At 39.8% G+C, this 19,071-nt stretch overlaps 1 protein-coding gene across 1 annotated transcript in view; it reads left to right on the forward strand.

Moving 5' to 3' along the window:
* LOC127570473 (metalloreductase STEAP2-like) overlaps nucleotides 1-19,071 on the forward strand; it is a 32,025-nt gene that overhangs the window by 10,378 nt on the left and 2,576 nt on the right. The window contains 3 exon segments of the mRNA XM_052016087.1: nucleotides 2,737-2,788; nucleotides 2,791-3,263; nucleotides 6,577-6,741. Coding sequence (XP_051872047.1) covers nucleotides 2,737-2,788; nucleotides 2,791-3,263; nucleotides 6,577-6,741 — 690 coding nt within the window.

The raw sequence follows: 19,071 nt of genomic DNA on the forward strand, positions 1-19,071 counted from the left end.
AGCAAGACCCCTAAAGCTATAATGCAACAATTATCTTGTATCTTTTCAACCATTTGTGTCATCTCGTATGCAAGCAGTTAAGAGTAACTATGACTGCAGCCATTCATCCATCCCATTATATTCTCAGCATATCATGTACTGAATCACAGGATGCCTGTTATATATAAGAATGAGCTGTTTTTGCATTGTACTGCTGGATCAGTAGGATATACAATAGTTGCACTGCTGTACTATCCTTCAATAAGTGACCCTATTAAACACTACTGGAACATCCAAAAGAACAGCCAATTACAAAACAAAACATCATCTGATTTTGCTCTAAACTATCATTCAAATTTAATCTTGAAATTTTAGCCTTTAACTTGGACAAATATGAAGATTTCTTTTTCTCAGACTACTCAACACACAGCAATCCATTCAGTCTCAATTCCACTACTCTAATTCCACTCTTGACACCTTTCTTTTAAGATGTCCCTTTTTCAAGGCATGATGTGATTTCCTTTTCAAAAAAATGTATGGCCTTTGCTTCGAGAACAATTTGTAGCTGAAATACCATTTTCCATTTAAAAACTGAAAGTAATGGCAACAAAGCTGATCAAGCATCATTTTGGAAAGAAAAACAGTTAATTTTTCAGGTCAAAGACCATTGGGATTGGGAAGTGGAGAAAACAATTTAGTTTTAAGTTGTACAAAGGGTGGAGGGAGGGATGGATAGGGAATATTTCTAATAGGATGAGGCCAGGTAAGATAAGATAAAATATCTTAGTCACATGTACATCGAAACAAACAGTGAAATGCACCCCCAGAAGATGCATTTCATTCTGTGTTTCAATGTACATGTGACTAATAAAGATATCTTTTGCGTAGAGTGTTCTGGGGGCAGCCCGCAAGTGTCGCCACGCCTTCCGTGCCAACATAGCATGCCCATAACTTCCTAACCTGTACATCTTTGGAATGTGGGAGGAAACCGGAGCACCCGGAGGAAACCCACGCAGTCACGGGGAGAACATACAAACTCCTTAGAGACAGTGGCTGGAAATTGAACCCAGGTTGCTGGCACTGTAATAGCGTTATGCTAACTGCTACACTACCATGCCTGCCCAACTGCAGATCTGGCCGTTCTGAAAGTAACTGAGAAATCGAGTTACCTAAGAAGTCGTTGATTTGATAGAGAGTCCAGAAGGATGCAATGTTCCCAGACAGGAGATGAGGGATGGTTCCTTAAGCTTACACTGGGCCTCGAGCAGACAAGTCAGATTGGGAGTGGGATGGAAAACTAAAATGGCAGGCATCTGGAGGCTTTGTACCACCCCTGTGGATTAAATGCAGCAGGACTCCCATAGCTATCTCACTGCATTTTTCTCTGACTCTGCCTTCCATAAGTACTCCATTCATTCTTTTAGTTCCTGCCTCCTTCAAATCTGTGTTGACTTGTAACATGGGTGCCCCTAAAATGTGTTCCTGTTTCTGAACTGTAGCTGCCCCACTATGGTAATTTTCAGAGCTCTTGGCTGCATCCCCTCAATTTCCTGCACCTTTGCTCTCATCCCCTCTCCTGCCTTCTGGATTTGCTGCCAAATTCAAAAACCTCAGCTAATTTTCTCAGTGTCAGAACTGACCATTTCTGCTGTAGTTATCTATCCGTAATATTGGCTGTTCTCTCTCCACTAGCACAGCCTGACCTGAGCATTTTTGATAGTCCAACATTTCACAGCTTTTGTGTTACTTTTGTCTTTTCTCTCTAACTGCCCTCATTAGCTTATTAAACAAATGACTTCAACAGTTTATTGCTGCAGCATCCCTGGCTATACCCTTTCAGAGAAAATCCCTTTTCTCCTATCCATTGCTCCAGCTCTCTCTGCAACTTAAAACTAACTTGTCAGAATTGGGAAAGAGAGAAAACATTCTTTGAATTGAAATGTTAGCTCAGTTTCTCTTTCCATAGGTGCTGCCTGCACTGCTGACTAAATCCAGCATTTTGTGTTTTATTTCATATTTTAGCATCTGCAGTTGTTAAAATTTTGTTTTTCTAAGTACTATATTTACAAAGGTTTATTTTTACCCTTGCCTTCCTTCAATATACTAGTAATTGCTTTTTATTGTTAGTTTTCATAAAGGTAACTCTTACTCTTAATCTGTAATGAAAGTTTTTAAAATATATATATATATTGTAGCCTTAATGACCTTGGGAAGCTCTACAGCACTTTTTAATTATGATCCCTGTTGTAATCCAGAAAACGTGGCAGCAACTTCAGCACAGCAAGGTACCAGTGCACATAATGTACACTAAAGTGCTACTCTGAAGTGTTATCAGATTAAGTTGTAGTTCTGAGCCACAACATTTTGACTTTTTGATTGTATACTGACAATGGTTTAGCAATGCCGCCTCCAGACAACTCAAGGTGGAAAGGATGATTTCTTCTCCATTCTTTAATTTTAGCCTTTGTTTTATGATCATGTGACTTTTCAAAGTGTGGTGGAAAATACAGTCACAATTTTTTTAAGAAAAACATGCAATACCTCGTGCTAACATTGCTTTTTTTTTAAATGTTTTGTCTGCAAAGTGGTTTGATCACTTGTGATGCTCAGATTTAATTCATTGCATGCAGTAGAAGAATATTTTAACTTGTTTTTGAGATGACCTTTGATGTTTAATCACATTTTCAAACATGATGCTTTCAATGGAAAATAGTTTTGGATTTGCTCATACTTGCTTTGTTTTCTGTTATCTATCAGATATACATTTGCAGCAATGTGGTGGAAGCCCGACAACTGATTATTGAACTCACTCGGCAGCTGGGTTTATTCCTGTTGACATGGGAACATTGTCTTCGGCAAAGGAAATAGAAAATATGCCCCTACATCTCTTTACCCACTGGAGAGGCCCTGTGCTTGTAGCGATTGGCCTAGCCATATTCTTCTACATATACTCATTCATCCGTGACATTGTACACCCCTATATGAAGAACAAACAAAGTTACTTCTATAAAATTCCAATTGAAATAGTGAACAAGACTTTGCCTGTTGTTGCTATTACTCTACTCTCGCTTGTGTACCTGGCAGGATTGCTAGCAGCTGCCTTCCAATTGAATTCTGGAACTAAATATCGCCGGTTTCCTGTCTGGCTGGAACATTGGCTGCAGTGTCGGAAGCAGCTTGGGCTCTTGAGTTTCTTTTTTGCCTCTGTTCATGCAGTCTACAGTCTTTGCCTTCCAATGCGACGTTCAGAACGTTATTTCTACCTCAACATGGCTTATCAGCAGGTAATAATAATAAAAAAAGAGTAATTTGAACCTTGCTTTTTTTTGAAAATCACTCTGTTGTTGACATGGCTTCTCTTTATTGCCTGAGATTGTTAACATGCCACCACTGCACAGGTCCCTTTCACGTCCATAATGATAAACAGGGTGAGATATTTAGCTTACTCCAAGTTTGTTAATATTATTGCCCTGAACCACAGACCCCACCCTGCCCAGAACACACAACAGTCCCTTCAATTCTCTGCCTGTCCATGTGCCTGTCTAAATGCCTATTAAAAGTTGCTATCGTATCTGCTTCCACCACCTCCCCTGGTATCTTTATATGTATTTATACACAAAATGCCACATAAATCTCTTTCAAACTTTCCCCTTCTCTCCTTTAAACCTATGCCCTCTCGTCCATCTTGTGGGGGAAAAAGGCTCTGACTATCTATCCTATCTATGCCTCTCATAATTTTATAAACTTCAATCAGGTCAACCCTCGGCCTCCTATGCTCCAGAGAAAACAGTTCAAGTTTGTCCAATCTCTCCTTGTAGCTAATACTCTCTAATCCAGGCAACATCCTAGTGAACCTCTTCTGGATGTAGAAAAGTAACAACAGAAAATGCTGGAAAAGCACACAGGGTCTGGCAGCAACTGGAATGAGAAATAATTAACAATTAACTTTGTTTGTCTCTCTGTGCCAATGTTGCATGACCTATTGAACATTTCTACATTTTTCGTTTTACATTTTTTGTTTTATTCAGATTTTCCACCATCTGTAAATGGAATTCTTAAAACAAAAACTGTAGATCTGGAAATCTGATATAACAACAAAATTTGCTGGACAACTTAGCACAGGCAGCATTTGTGGAAAGAGAAACAGTTTATGGTTCAGGTCGAAGGTTTCAACATCTGTAATTTTGCTTTTATTTACCTGCTATTATTTTAAACCTTCATTTGAGCATTCTAATACTGAAGTATTATGCCAGCATTCCCAGGGGTGGGAAGAAATCCTATTATGTGACACAAGATTACTTAATTGTATTGAAGGACGTGAAAAACGAATACAAGTATTTCAGCACAGTATGAAAGGTGAGTCAACCCAGACTGAAAATTGTACAATTTGTGGTGAAATTTTCAGCCTGGGCTTTTGCACTTCCACTAATTAGGCTTTACGTTCTTGAATTCTCTCCCAGTCAATTTGCCTCTTAATCTTCTACCATCTGTTAAGATGCTCCTTTACTTGGTGAATGAGCTAGCTAATGTGTTTTAATGAATTGCAAACGGCTATGATATATTGCAGCCAATGCAACCCATCGCCCTGCATTTGGTCCATAGTGCTCTATGCCTAACTGTTTCAAGAACTCATCCAGGCACTTAAATGCTGTCAGCGATCCAGCTTCAATCAATCACTTAGCCAGTGCATTCCAGGGTACCTTCATAATGGGTGAAAAGGTCCCCTTCAGCTCCCTTCTAAACCTTTCTCCCCCTTACACTAAACCTATGTCCTCCAGTTTTATTTACCTCTGACATGGGGAATAGTTTCCTGCAGTCTACTCTATCATAATAGGGTATCATACCTGATCCAGTGTACCCTGTCATAATTATAAAATGTGATTATAATTAAGAACATCTTGGACTGAGTTTTCAAGGAATGTGTTTTCCTTTTTGGCAAAAACTAATTGGCCTGATTTTTTTTAACATATTTTAGTCCCCCATTTATTTTTTGTGTTCTAACATATTATCCTTTCTAAGGATTTATACTTGGTTGTTTTGGAACATTTAGTGATTAGTTATTTAATACCACATGAACAATAATCTGGCAAAGTTGAATGGATTGCCTGCGTGTTGCAGATCCACCACTTTATTGAAATTGGAAGCAATACATTAATGTACAGACCATCCATTCAGCCCAGATTATTACTTGGATGGAGAGGATGAAAACTTACTCTTCTAAATTTTGTTTCTCTTTCTCTTCCTTGTTTATCTTGGGGGGGGGGGGGGGGATAGGGGTGGGGAGGACATGATATCCTGGTCCAACACATAGTCATAGATCATAGAATTATACGCATGGAAACAGGCCGTTCGGCCCAACTCGTCCATACTGACCAGTGAGCAACCCTACCTCCTATGGCACTGCTCTTACCCCATAGCCCTCTATGCTTAAGCAATTCAAGGGCTCATCTAGGCACTTTTTAAATGCTGTTAGTCACCCATCTTCAACCACTCTTCAGCAGTGCATTCCAGGTATTTTCCACTCTATTGGGTGCAAAAGGTCCCCCCTCAGATTTCCTGCTAAATATCTTCCCCTTTACCCTAAACCTATGTCCTCTAGTTTTATCCAGTTTTGATATGGGGAACAGTTTCCTGCAGTCTAACTATGCCTGTCCTAATTTTATATACCCCAATCATGTCCCCTCTTAACTTCCTCTGCTCAAAGGGGAACAAACCTAGCTTCTCCAGTCTCTCCTTACAACTGAACGGCTCCATCCCAGGCAATATCCTGGTGAATTTTCTCTGCACCCTCTCCAGTGCTATCTCACCCTTCCTATATTATAGTAACCATGACTGCACACAGTACCCCAGCTGTGGTCTGATCAAGATTTTATAAAGTTGGAGCATAGTCTACCTACTTCCATATTCAATGCCCTAATTTATAAAGGCCAATATCCCATATATCTTCCTAACCATGTTATCTACCTGTCTAACTCATGGCCTAGGTTTTCAAATTTGTTTAATTAGATTTCCTGTGAACTATAAATCTTCCTATGAGCTAATCAGGAACTCTACTAATACAATGGTACATAGGGGTGCAATTGTTTAATTTTGCTTTTGTGTGATCCTCAAGTTGAAGCATTATTCTCTCAGGAGAGAGGAATGATAGTTTTCCATTATAGGGAGTCGGTGTCAGCTTTAAACATTCCAATTATTTCATATTTGGTTGCAGAATTAAGTTTGTTGCTTTCTGATCCCAGTAACCCGTTCCAACGTAATGACTGTTGTGGGAAACCGAAAATATCTTTGAAGTGATTTGCAAATAGTTCCAAATTAGGACGAGTATTTTTCTTGTTCTGAATACATCCGAGGTACTAAACTCAGATGACACAAACTCATTTCTCATAGGACCCTGAGGGCAAACAGCAAGAGATGACACTTTTTCCTCACACCACCTCTCTTGACTGTTTTGCTGCTTGTCCAAGTACATTCTTGGATGGGCCACAATTTCTTCAGTTAAACATTGGAATGTGTTAAGTAATTGTGTTTTTTTTTGTCATCTGAGTGTCTTGCTAGTGGCAGAAAATTCTCGTCTGTAACTTTTGGTTTTTTTCATAGGTACATGTCAATAATGAAAATTCCTGGAACGAAGAGGAGGTGTGGAGAATGGAAATGTATATATCTTTTGGAATAATGAGTCTGGGCTTATTGTCACTGCTCGCAGTTACATCAATACCTTCAGTCAGTAATTCAATGAACTGGAGGGAATTCAGCTTTATTCACGTATGTTTCTCCTTCATTTCATTTACGAATAATGTGCAGCATTTGGTTTTCAGAGTTCCACTTCGGGTATTTTTAGATTGTCTGATATATTTGATTAAAACCAGGTTAAATGGAAACATGTACAAAATGTTTCCATTCAATATGGTTCAAATCAAGAACCTTTTCATATGTTGCAAACAGGAATTCATTCCTATCAACAGGCTAAAGCCAATAACCATATTGGATATGGCTGCCAGATTAAGCTATGGTGAGAGGAATAAAAGTTGGAAAAATTATGTGACCCTTAGGAGCTGAACCAGGCATGCATCTGAAGGTGAGCTAGCAACCTGAAACTATATAACAGGACTACATGCGTGCTAAAGAGTGGAAGCAGTGTGCTGTAGCCATAAATTAAGCATCCAGCAATCCGTGGACCAAACTGAGGCTCTGTTGAGGTGGCATATCTAATTCTTTTTCCGGAACAGGGAAAAGAACCAAGAAGGAGAAGGAATCTCCAGGAATATCCATCTTCCCTAATGTCTGAGCCCACCATCTATATTCAAAAATTAAAGCATTTCTAATCTTCAGCCAGAAATAGGAAGAGGATGATCTCTCTCTCTCCTCCTTCATGAGGTCTTTGACCAAGAATGAAATTTTGGCTAGTGTTCAGAATCCAGGTTTATTATCACTGACATATGTCATGAAATGTGTTGTTTTGTGGCAGCAGTATAGTGCAAGACATAAAAATTGCTATATTACCAAAAATAAATAGTGCAAAAGAGGAATAATGAGGTAGGGTTCATGGACCATTCAGAAATCTGATGGCGGCAGAGGAGAAGAAGCTATTCCTGAAACGTTGAATGTGGGTCTTCAGACTTCTGTACCACCTCCCTGATGGTAGTAATGAGAAGAGGGCATATCGTGGATGGTGACGGTCCTTAATAATGGGTGCTGCCTTCTTGAGGCAACGCCTCTTGAAGATGTCCTCAATGGTGGGAAGGGTTGTGCTCGTGATGGAGCTAGCTGAGTCTACAACCCTCTGCAGCCTCTTTTGATCCTGAGCATTGGAGCCTCCGTATCTCCGTATATAGATGCAACCAGTCAAAATGCTTTCCACTGTACATCTATAGAAATTTGCAAGAGTCTTTGGTGACTTACCAAATCTCCTCATAAAGTAGAGCCATTGGCGCACCTACTTCATAATTGCTTCAATGCGTTGGGCCCAGGATAGATCCTCTGAGGTTGACGCCCAGGAACTTAAAGCTGCTCGCCCTTTCACTTAACTCTAACTATTGTGCATTTCAAATTCAAGTCTGCAGTAAGGCACTGCAGAACTATTATATCCACTTTTAGATGAAAGGAAGTCTTTTTCATTTGTTAAATGATAAAGATCTATGCTTCACATCACTACAAACTATTCCTAAGCAAATGATCAAGGCCCTTTATTAAGTGTGGAATGGGAAAGGAAAAGATTAACTTTGTTTATAAGAAAAAAAAACCATTTATTAGAAAGCTATTCTATGCAGAGATCTTACCCAAAATCAAAATGTTGCTTGAATAATAAAATGGGGTGGTTAATAGGCATTAAAGTCTTTTATTAGATCAGATGCCTGAGTACATACCTCATGACCATATAATTATGAATAACTTTGTTCACAAAAATCATTAAAGGACAAATTGAATTTAGTTGAGCATTGCTCCTTATTATGCAATCCAAATGCCTTAAATGTTGGTATTGTCGTAAACTAGATGCTGGAATGGAAAGCCATTCTCTTTGGTCAGATTCTTGCTCATAAAGACTTATTGCTGGATTTCTTAACTACATTAATTTGTACTTGGTTTCCACAAGACAAAGGAAGTTCTGGAACCTTTTGAGTGATTTAAAACTATACTGCTTGTCAGTGGAAAATTAGTGGCATTCAAGCACTAAAGATATAAGCTTTGATTTAAGTAGCATTAATGAAACTTGTACTGCTGTACCTTGTATTCATTAAATACCACAGTTAATGATTTCATGTGGCAATTCAGTGTAGCATAAATCTCAAGCATGCCTGTCTACTTGGAGAGATGAACATCTGACATGGCCACAGAATTATACAGCATGCAAATTGGCTGTTTGAAGCACTAATCTTGTACTGATTTCATTTTAATCTGCCCACATTCATATCAACTGCTTTCAGATTCTACTACTCACCTACACACCAGAGACAATTCACATTAGCAAATTAACCTAACAACCCACACATTTTTGAGATGTGCTGTCACAGGGAGAACTTGCAAACTCCACACTAACAGCACCAGAAGACAGGATTGTACCTGGGTCACTGTGAGGCAGCAACACTAGCAGCTATTGGTTTAAATTATTCTTGGAGCCTAATTCAAATTCAGATTGGTTTATTATTGTCACATGTACCTAGGTACAGTGAAAAACTTCATTTTGCATGCCATCCATACAGATCATTTCATCACATCAGTACATCAAGTAGTACAAGAGAAAAACAATAACAGAATGCAGAATATAGTGTTACAGTTACAGAGAGAATACAGGCAGACAATAAGGTGTCCTACTTGATTTTCAAGAAAAATTTGCTTCTTGTCCCTCGCCTTAATATTCTTTCTCTCTCTGTATTTTGCTTTCTCTACTTGGTTTTCATGTTGAGTTCACTGTCCTAAATGGCACTTCCTGGTTTAGACTCTGCATTGCCCTGCACTAATTCTTCATTCTTATCAGTGAAGGAAGAGCACAATTGCCTGCTCTGTTCAGACATGTCTCAGATATCCATTTGGATGTCTTTCTGCCAGCAAAATGAATGGGAAAATACCAGCCTAACAAATGGCATAGGCTTCATTTTGCTATCTGTATTAAAGATGACATAAATTGATTTTCCCTGTTTTGTAGTATTCAAGTTAGCACCGATTTAGTTTGAGTTTAGAGGTAAGGTACAGGTATCTTTATTAGTCACATGTACATCAAAACACACAGTGAAATGCATCTTTTGCATAAAGTGTTCTGGGGGCAGCCCGCAAGTGTCGCCACCAAATAGTTTGAAGTACACTGCTAAAATTGGTATGAGGAAAATAATATTTACATTAACTTACTTTTATTTTTGCCACGTGTCATAAAGATGAATAGATTTTTTTGAAAGAACCAAATTTGTTACTGATTTTCAATTAAAAGTCAGGAATTGGGAAATATTTATCCCAGTGTATTCATTTGTATGAGGATGTTTTCATCTTTCAGATTACCAAAGTTGTTAGTTCTGAAGTTCTGTGGAGCAAGTTTCTTATGTTTATATAATTGGACCTCTAACAGTGCTAAATAAGAGGTTGTTTTGGAGATAAAATCAGGTCAATAGTAATTAAAATTACTTTTCATTAATCAAATTGTATCCTGATCTTTAACCCCATCCCCAATCCTGCCCTGATAGCTTGGGATTCAATTCCATAAGTATATTCATTGTTCAGTGAAAACCTTAAATGAGTTGTGGGTAGGGGAGATGAGGTTTGTTCCACTTCGCTAAATTTTAAAGCTTCCCATACATCTCTCTCCAACCCAGCTAAGCTAACCTAATTCAAGCACTTTCTGGGTTTGGAAAATGTTTTGTTCCTCCTAAATGTGACTTATTTTTGTGTCAAGTTACAATTTCTATTATCTAACCTGTTCTCTTTTAAACTACTAAACAATTTATCCTTGTTTTCTGTTTCCAATTATGGCTTCACCTCCCATGTCCAACCCCTCTGTATTCCCTCGTTTTGTGATTTTTTTAATATAAAAATATATATTTTTTCAGATTTCTAGCAGGTAATTTATTTCAAAAGGTAAGGTCACATTGAATCTTTCGAATAGATAATGGACAGTGTTAACCAAGGTAATACAATAGATATAATTTAAATTTTCTAAAGGCTTTTGATAAAGTACCGCAAAATAAGACTAATGACTAAAATTGGAAAATGCATAATCAGGGGGCAGTTAGAAAATATATCACCAGCTGGCTTCAAGACAAAAAGCAAAGAGTTGGAATAAAGTATAGCTGTGCAGAAGGAGAGCTGAGTCTCAGTGCCCCACTGGGATTAGCCATGGGAGTGCTGCTATTCATAAATTGGCATTAATGTTGTGGATTTTGGGATGGGTTGGTATGGAATAGTCACTATTCAAGAGAGGTTGCAATAAGTTACAAGAAGATATTAATACATTTATAGAATGGCAAATAACTACCAGATGAGGTTCAACATTGATAAATGTGAGTAATACATTTTGGTAGGAAGAATAGGAAGGCCACCTATTACTTGATAAGTGCAACTCTAATTGGGGTGGAGAAGCAATGGGTTCTCGGAGGACAAACATACCAATCACAGGCTAGCAAGGCCATAAAGAATACATTCCAAGCACTAAGGTGCATTTCTAGACAGATGGAATTAAAAATTAGGAAGTTATCCCAAATGTATATCAAACTGTGTCAGGCTATACTTGGAGCACTGGTATACAGTTCTGATTGTCTTAAAAGGGTATTGAGGCACTGAAGAATCTGCTGACATATAAGGACTTGTCCTTTCACCTCTTCCCTTCCCATTATCCAGGGACTTAAACAGGCCTTCCAGCTGAAGCAGTGATTCACTTGCACTTCATCCAATCTAGTGTACTAGATTCAGTGTTCACAATGTGGCCTCTTTTACAATGGAGAAACCAAGCACAGTTAAGATGACCACATTGCAGAGCACCTGTACTTAATCTGCAGGAGAGACCCTCAGCTTTCTGTTTCCTACCTCATTAATTCTCCATCCCACTTCTATTCTGACCCATCTCTCGGAGGCTTCCTGCACTGCTGTAATGAGGCCCATAGCTAGCTTTCAGAACACCAGCTCATCTTGTGTCTGAGCACATTGTAGCCTTCCAGGCTCCACATTGAAGTCCACACCTTCAGGAAGTTTGCTTTCTCTCTTTGTATCAGAACGGGGCTTATCTGCTGCAGGTCGTCTGTGGTAACCCTGGCCTCACACTATTACAGATATTCCCCTTTGGTCCTATACATCCCTTCCCCACCTTTGCAACTTAAACCTATCTTGTTTTTCTCTTTTTCCCAGTTCTGATGAAGGGTCTTTGACCTGAAACATTGTTTCTCTTTTGACAGTTGCTGACCTGCTGCATTTTTTGTTTTTATTTGCTGTTGAAGCAGCCTTGGTGTGTAACATTTTATGGATGGTAAACACTGCAACCACAATGTGTTGCAGGAACTGAAGGTTTAAGGTGGTGTTTAGGGTGAAAATCAAACAATGCTTTGTTCTAGTTGATGACCAGCTTCTTAACACTGGCATGGATAAGTGCAGCTTCAGCAAGTGGAAAATATTCCATCATGTGGCTAAGTTGTGCTTTGTATATGCTGAAAAGGCTTTGGGGAAGCCAAGAGACATTTTCTGTTCTTGCTACTCTCAATACTACTTCCTAGTGTCGTTTAACACTGAAGGATACTGTTCCATCACTGCAGGATATGCAGCCTTCATAAAGTATTTATGTGTCAGGTGTAATTAATTTTTTGGTCATCTGGTGAACTCCAGGGTGTTAATGGTGGGAAAATCAGTGATGGTAATACCACTGAATATCTAGAGTATGTGGTCAGTCCTTTATGGTGGAGGTTGTCATTCCCTAGTACTTGAGTGGTGCAAGTGTTACTTGGCTGAATATTTTTTTTAGGCCTTACCACATGCAGGTATGGACTGCTTCATTTTCTGAACAGTTGCAAATAGAATTGGACAATCCAATCAGCAAACATTCCCCACTTTTTACCATGTTGGAAAGTTATCAATAAGCAGCTGAAGGTGATGGGGCCTAGGACACTGCCCTAAAAAGCCCCTGCAGTGACATCCTGGGCCTGAGAAGACTGTCCTCCAAAAATCACAACTACTTTGTGACAAGGTATGCCTCCAATACAGTGGCATGCAAAAGTTTGGGCACTCCTGGTCAAAATTTCTGTTACTATGAATAGTTAAGTGAGTAGAAGATGAACTGATCTCCAAAAGTCATAAAGTTAAAGATGAAACATTTTCAACATTTTAAGCAAGATTAGTGTATTATTTTTGTTTTGTACAATTTTAAAGGAAAGGAGCACCATGCAAAAGTTTGGGCACCCCAAGAGATTTGAGCTCTCAGATAACATTTACCAAGGTTTCAGACCTTCATTAGCTTCTTAGAGCTATGGCTTGTTCACAGTCATCATTAGGAAAGGCCAGGTGATGCAAATTTCAAAGCTTTTTAAATACCCTGACTCCTCAAACCTTGTCCCAATGATCAGCAGCCATGGGCTCCTTGAAGCAGCTGCCTAGCACTCTGAAAATTAAAATAAATGATGCCCACAAAGCAGGAGAAGGCTATAAGAAGATAGCAAAGCGTTTTCAAGTAGCCATTTCCTCAGTTCATAATGTAATTAAGAAATGGCAGTTAACAGGAACGGTGGAGGTCAAGTTGAGGTCAGGAGGACCAAGAAAACTTTCCGAGAGAACTCGTAGGATTGCTAGAAAGGCAAATCAAAACTCCCGTTTGACTGCAAAAGACCTTCAGGAAGATTTAGCAGACTCTGGCGTGGTGGTGCACTGTTCTACTGTGCAGCAACACCTGCACAAATATGACCTTCATGGAAGAGTCATCAGAAGAAAACCTTTCCTGCATCCTTGCCACAAAATTCAGCATCAGAAGTTTGCAAAGGAACATCTAAACAAGCCTGATGCATTTTGGAAACATGTCCTGTGGACTGATGAAGTTAAAATAGAACTTTTTGGCCACAATGAGCAAAGGTATGTTTGGAGAAAAAAGGGTGCAGAATTTCATGAGAAGAACACCTCTCCAACTGTTAAGCACGTGGGTGGATCGATCATGCTTTGGGCTTGTGTTGCAGCCAGTGGCACGGGGAACATTTCACTAGTAGAGGGAAGAATGAATTCAATTAAATACCAGCAAATTCTGGAAGCAAACTTCACACTGTCTGTAAAAAAAAAGCAGAGGATGAAAAGAGGATGGCTTCTACAACAGGATAACTATCCTAAACACACCTCAAAATCCACAATGGACTACCTCAAGAGGCACAAGCTGAAGGTTTTGCCATGGCCCTCACAGTCCCCCGACCTAAACATTATTGAAAATCTATGGATAGACCGCAAAAGAGCAGTGCATGCAAGATGGCCCAAGAATCTCATAGAACTAGAGGCCTTTTGCAAGGAAGAATAGGTGAAAATCCCCCAAACAAGAATTGAAAGACTCTTAGCTGGCTGCAGAAAGCATTTACAAGCTGTGATACTTGCCAAAGGGGGTGTTACTAAGTACTGACCATGCAGGGTGCCCAAACTTTTGCTTTGGGCCTTTTTCCTTTTTTGTTATTTTGAAACTGTAAAAGATGGAAATAAAAAAGTAATCTTGCTTAAAATATTAAAGAAATGTGTCATCTTTAACTTTATGCCTTTTGGAAATCAGGTCATCTTTTACTCGCTTAGCTACTCACAGTAACAGAAATTTTGACTAGGGGTGCCCAAACTTTTGCATGCCACTGTATGTGCAGAGTTCTTCCCCTTGATTCCCATGGACGTCAAATTCATCAGGATTTTTGATCCCATTTGATCAAACGGTGCTTTGATATCGTGCAGTCACCTCTGGAATTTGCCGCTTTTGCTTATGTTAGACAAAGGTTGTAAGAAGGTCTGAGGCCAAATGGTCCTGGTTAAACCCCAAATTAAGCGTCAGTAAGCAGGTTATTGGTGAATAAGAACAGCTTTGTGGCACTGTGATAATTATTCAGATTGCATTAGTTTTTATTGTGGACAGAACCTCGCATGAAGCCTATTCCTGTTATTAGCAGTTCAATTATTCCCATCATTCATGACTAACTGTGGCAAGACTACATAATTTTGGTCCAACCTGTTGCCTGTGAGATCACTTAGACTTAATGCATATTGTAGTATGTTGTTTAGTCTAAGTGTAGCTCTGTGTTGCAGCTTTGCCAGAATGACACCACAAGGTACACAGTGCTGCTCCAAGTATGACCTGAGTGGGCAGTATACCAGGATGTACAAAATCACGTGGTCATAGTTTGTAGTGCAGTAAAAATTCTGCTACCACTGGTGATCCACAGTGGTTTGTGAGTCCTCTGTTTCAACTGGGTAAACCTATCCCATTTCGCACCATGTGACATGACACAATGGAGGGTGTCTGCAGTATGAAGACAGGACTTAGTGCCAACAAGCTGGTCACTCTAGTCAATGCTGGCATGGGACAGATGTATCTGCAATGAGTAGCTTGGTGAAAATGAGGTCAAATGGTTTGTCCTTCATATTAGTTCTTTCACTACCTGCAACTGACCATGTCCAGCAACTCTGTATTTCAAGGTTTAGCCCCAAGTCTGGTGTTACTACATCTTTTTTGGTGATAGATATTGAAAGCTGCTACCCTCATTTTCTGTCCTTGTTGCTCGTAATACTTCCAAGTGTTGTTTAACATTTGAAGAAAACTGCTACATCAGTTGAGGGAGAATGGTAGGTGTCTCTGCTTGTAGACACGAGACAATAGATGGCTGTAATCTGGAGCGAAAAGCAAACTGTTGGAGGAACTCAGTGGGTCGGGTAATATCTGTAGAGGCAGAGGGATGGTCAACATTTCGGGTCAAGACCGGGCAGCTGGAGTAAAAGTATAGAGGGAAGATAGCCAGTATAATGAGTTGAGAGGGAAGGGTGAGGCAGGGGCTGGCAGGCAATGGGTGGACCCAGCTGAAGAGGGGAGTGATGGGCAGATGGGGCCTGGTGGGGGGAGGGGGAGGGGTAGGGCTGGAGCTGGAAGACAGCGGCTGGTGGGTGATGGGTAGAAACAAGAAGAAAAGAGAAAAAATGAGGCTGATGGAGCCAGGTGGGGGGGAAGGGAGAGTGGAGGTAGAGACAGAGGCTGTAAGGTAATAAATGAAGACAAAAGAGACTGCAGTTGCTGGAATCTGGTAAGTAAGGAAGATGATAAGTGGAGACAGATACAGAAGGGATGATGGGCAGCTGGAACCAGGAGGGACAGGGGCATAGGAGACCTGGCGGGTTAAGTGTGTGGGTAATACACACATGGAGCCAGGAGGGGGAGGGCTCAAAACTGGGGGGGGGGAGGTGGTGGAAGAAGGGGGTGAGATAACCTGGGTGGACCAGAAGGGGAGAGAAAGGAACACAGAGGTTACCTGAAACTGGAAAATTCAATGTTCATACCATTGGGTTGTAGACTACTGAGGCGGAATATGAGGGGTACTGTTCTTGTGTTTGACATGAATTCCTGAACCTTTGTGGGATCTGGAGTCATTACAGAGGACTCCCATGACCAATCCCTCACACTTACCTTTGTCCCTCTGATGGGACAGAGTGTATGGAAGGACTACGACAGCTTTCCCAACTTAGACACTCGTCCCCAAATATTCAAACAGAGCGATGGGGATGACTGTTGCTAGTTTTCATGCAAATTGTAAGTTTCAGTTTGCTTTCAATGGCAATTCGGGGATAGCTGAACATTTGCTCTGCATTTGGACTCCCATACAGAGTGACAGATTTCCTTTCCTGAAGTACATTACTGAATAAGATGTAGGAAGCAGTGACAATCACAAACTAGTGGTTTTATAGTCATCTTCACTGAGACTAGCTTTAGTTTTGAATTTCAGTTTATTTAACTCTGGATCGTTAGTTCAGTCAGAATTGTAAATGTAGTTCAGAGACAGATTGCAGTTTCTATTCCACAATTCGCTGCTGCTCAGTGAAAACAGGTAAGAGAAACTGTTTAGAAAAGGAATAAATAAAAGAAAAAGTCAAATTGAAGTTAAATGATGAAACAGGAAAATAAGGGAAATAAGAAAAGTGATCAGAAGAAGAAAAAAAATCTGCAGGTGCTGGTCATCTGAAATAAAAACACAAAATGGTGTAACTTACTTGGTAGCACTGATACTGGCAGGTCAGGCAGGATCTGTAGAGAGAAAAAATACAAACTTAACATTGCAGGTTGATCACCTTTCATGAAACATGACCAGGTCTGACATAAACTGGAAAGGCTGGTTATCTGAAAGGTCATCAGCCTATAATGGTAATTCTGTTCCTCCACACTCCAAACTACTGAATATTTCCAACATTTTCTGCTATTAATTAACAATGAAATTGAGAAAAAAATGAAGCACCAAGAGTAGACACAAGAAATCCTGCAGATGCTGGAATCTGGAGCAACACACACAAAAAGTGTTGGAGGAACTCAGCAGGTCAGGCAGCACCTATGAAGGGAAATAAACAGTTGATGTTTCAGGCCAAGACTCCAAAACATCGACTGTTTATTTCCCTCCATGGATGCTGCCTGACCTGCTGAGTTCCTCCAGCATTTTTTGTGTATTGAAGCACCAAACTTGTCAATTCTTGAAAGCAATTTAAAAAAAAATATGTACACATTTAGCATAGAGGTGGTGCATTTTGGAAGGTCAAATTCAAGAGGGAAAATACACAGTAAATGGCAGGACCCTGTCAGATCCGGTTATTTTTGAATCTGCAGGTTCTTTTAGGAGTCCAGGAATGAGTTGAAAACAACTTGGTGCTTCACAAAGTTTTATTGGAAAAGTTTAAAACAAAGAAACAGTCACAGAGCACATGGCACCAGCTTTACTACTAAGAGATGAGCCAAGACAAAGGTAACAAAATATGAGCTCAGGCCAGGGGAGAGGAGAGCAAGAGAGAGATTAACAAAAAACGACATCTTTTATACCTGAGATAAGAAATACTCCTTAGCTAACAATAGTCCAATCAGGAAAACTATTAGATACTTGTGCCCAAACCAACCAATGAGAAAACCACATATTTACCTGATGGACGAACCAATAAGCTAGTAAGCAGCCATTCCTTGTGCAGCCACTTGAGGTGTATTAAACACTATACATGTTAAAAAAAACCTAATTAAAACAGTCGAATCCAACAACCCCTAGGAGCATTGATGTACAGAGGGATCTTTGGGTGCAAATCCATAGCTCCCTGAAAGTGGCAACAAGTGAATAGCGTGGTAAAGAAGGCATATGGCATGCTTGCCTTCATTGGCTGGGGCACTAATTATAAAGGTTGGCAAGTCATGTGACTTTTGTGTAAAACATTGGTTAGGCCACATTTGGAGTACCTTGTTCAGTTCTGGTCACTGCATTACAGGAAGGATGTGGAAGCTCTGGAGAGGGTGCAGAAAATGTTCACCAGGATATTGCCTAGATTGGAGAGTATTAATTATAAGGAGAGGTTGCACAGACTTGGATTGTTTTTGCTGGAGTGTGGGAGGCTCGGGGGTGACGTGACAGAAGTGTATAAAATTATGAGAGACTCAGATGGGCTCAGAGTTTTTATTCCCAGGATGAAATATCAAATACTAGAGGGCATAGTTTAAAGGAGATATACGAAGCAAATTTTGTTTGATACGGAGGGTGGTAGGTGCGTGGAAAGCTCTGCCAGGGGAAGTTCTAGAAGCAGATACAATAGCAATGTTTAAGAAACATTTAGACAGACACAAACAGGCAGGGAATAGAGTGATATGGACCTTGTGCAGGCAGTTGGGATTAGTTGAAATTGGCATCATGGTCAGTGCGGACATCGTGGGCCAATGCGTCTGTTCCTGTGTACCATTCTATAATATTACAACAATAAGCATTTCCTCTGACCAGCATTATATCTGTAAAATTGTTTTTCAACCATGCAATTTATGAACTAAAACATGAAAAAGAATTGCCAACCCTGAGAAAATTCCTTAAGTTGTTGCTGTTCTGTGTTTAATTACTGAAAACTATTTTCCAGTAAGCTTACTTAACTAGAATGTTCAAACCATGAACATTTAAGACCTGCACTACATCATTCAACAGTAGATCAATTGCTACTCCCACTGGTTCTGGCTGTATGCAAACAAGTGTAGGCACAAATGATGTATGATGTACTTGTATATTAGAATGCAGAACTATACTCTATCATTTTTCCATCTAAACTACTTCCAAAAAGCATTACTGTGGACATTTTTCAGAATTTTACTTTGCATTTTCAGCTGTGGTTTGCTGGGGAAGTTTTAAGCAGTTCAGTACGGAACTGCCAGTATTTCTTAATGTGCCATTGGTTTGTGATTCCTGTATGAAGGCATGCTTGCAAGCTGTTCTTCAGCAGTGATTCCCCAACTCTGCTTCCATGTTGAACTCCACTTGGAGTACAGTGAGGGACAAAAATTTTGCTACAGTTCTTCAGCATTCACACCTTGGAATCTGCTCAATTTTCTAGAGCTAATTTAGACCCAGTGCAAGATTAATCCACTCAGTTGAGTGCAGAGAAATAGTTGCAAGGCAGCTATGTAAGTAT

The sequence above is a fragment of the Pristis pectinata genome, chromosome 5, assembly GCF_009764475.1.
Source record: "Pristis pectinata isolate sPriPec2 chromosome 5, sPriPec2.1.pri, whole genome shotgun sequence".
NCBI lineage: Eukaryota > Metazoa > Chordata > Chondrichthyes > Rhinopristiformes > Pristidae > Pristis > Pristis pectinata.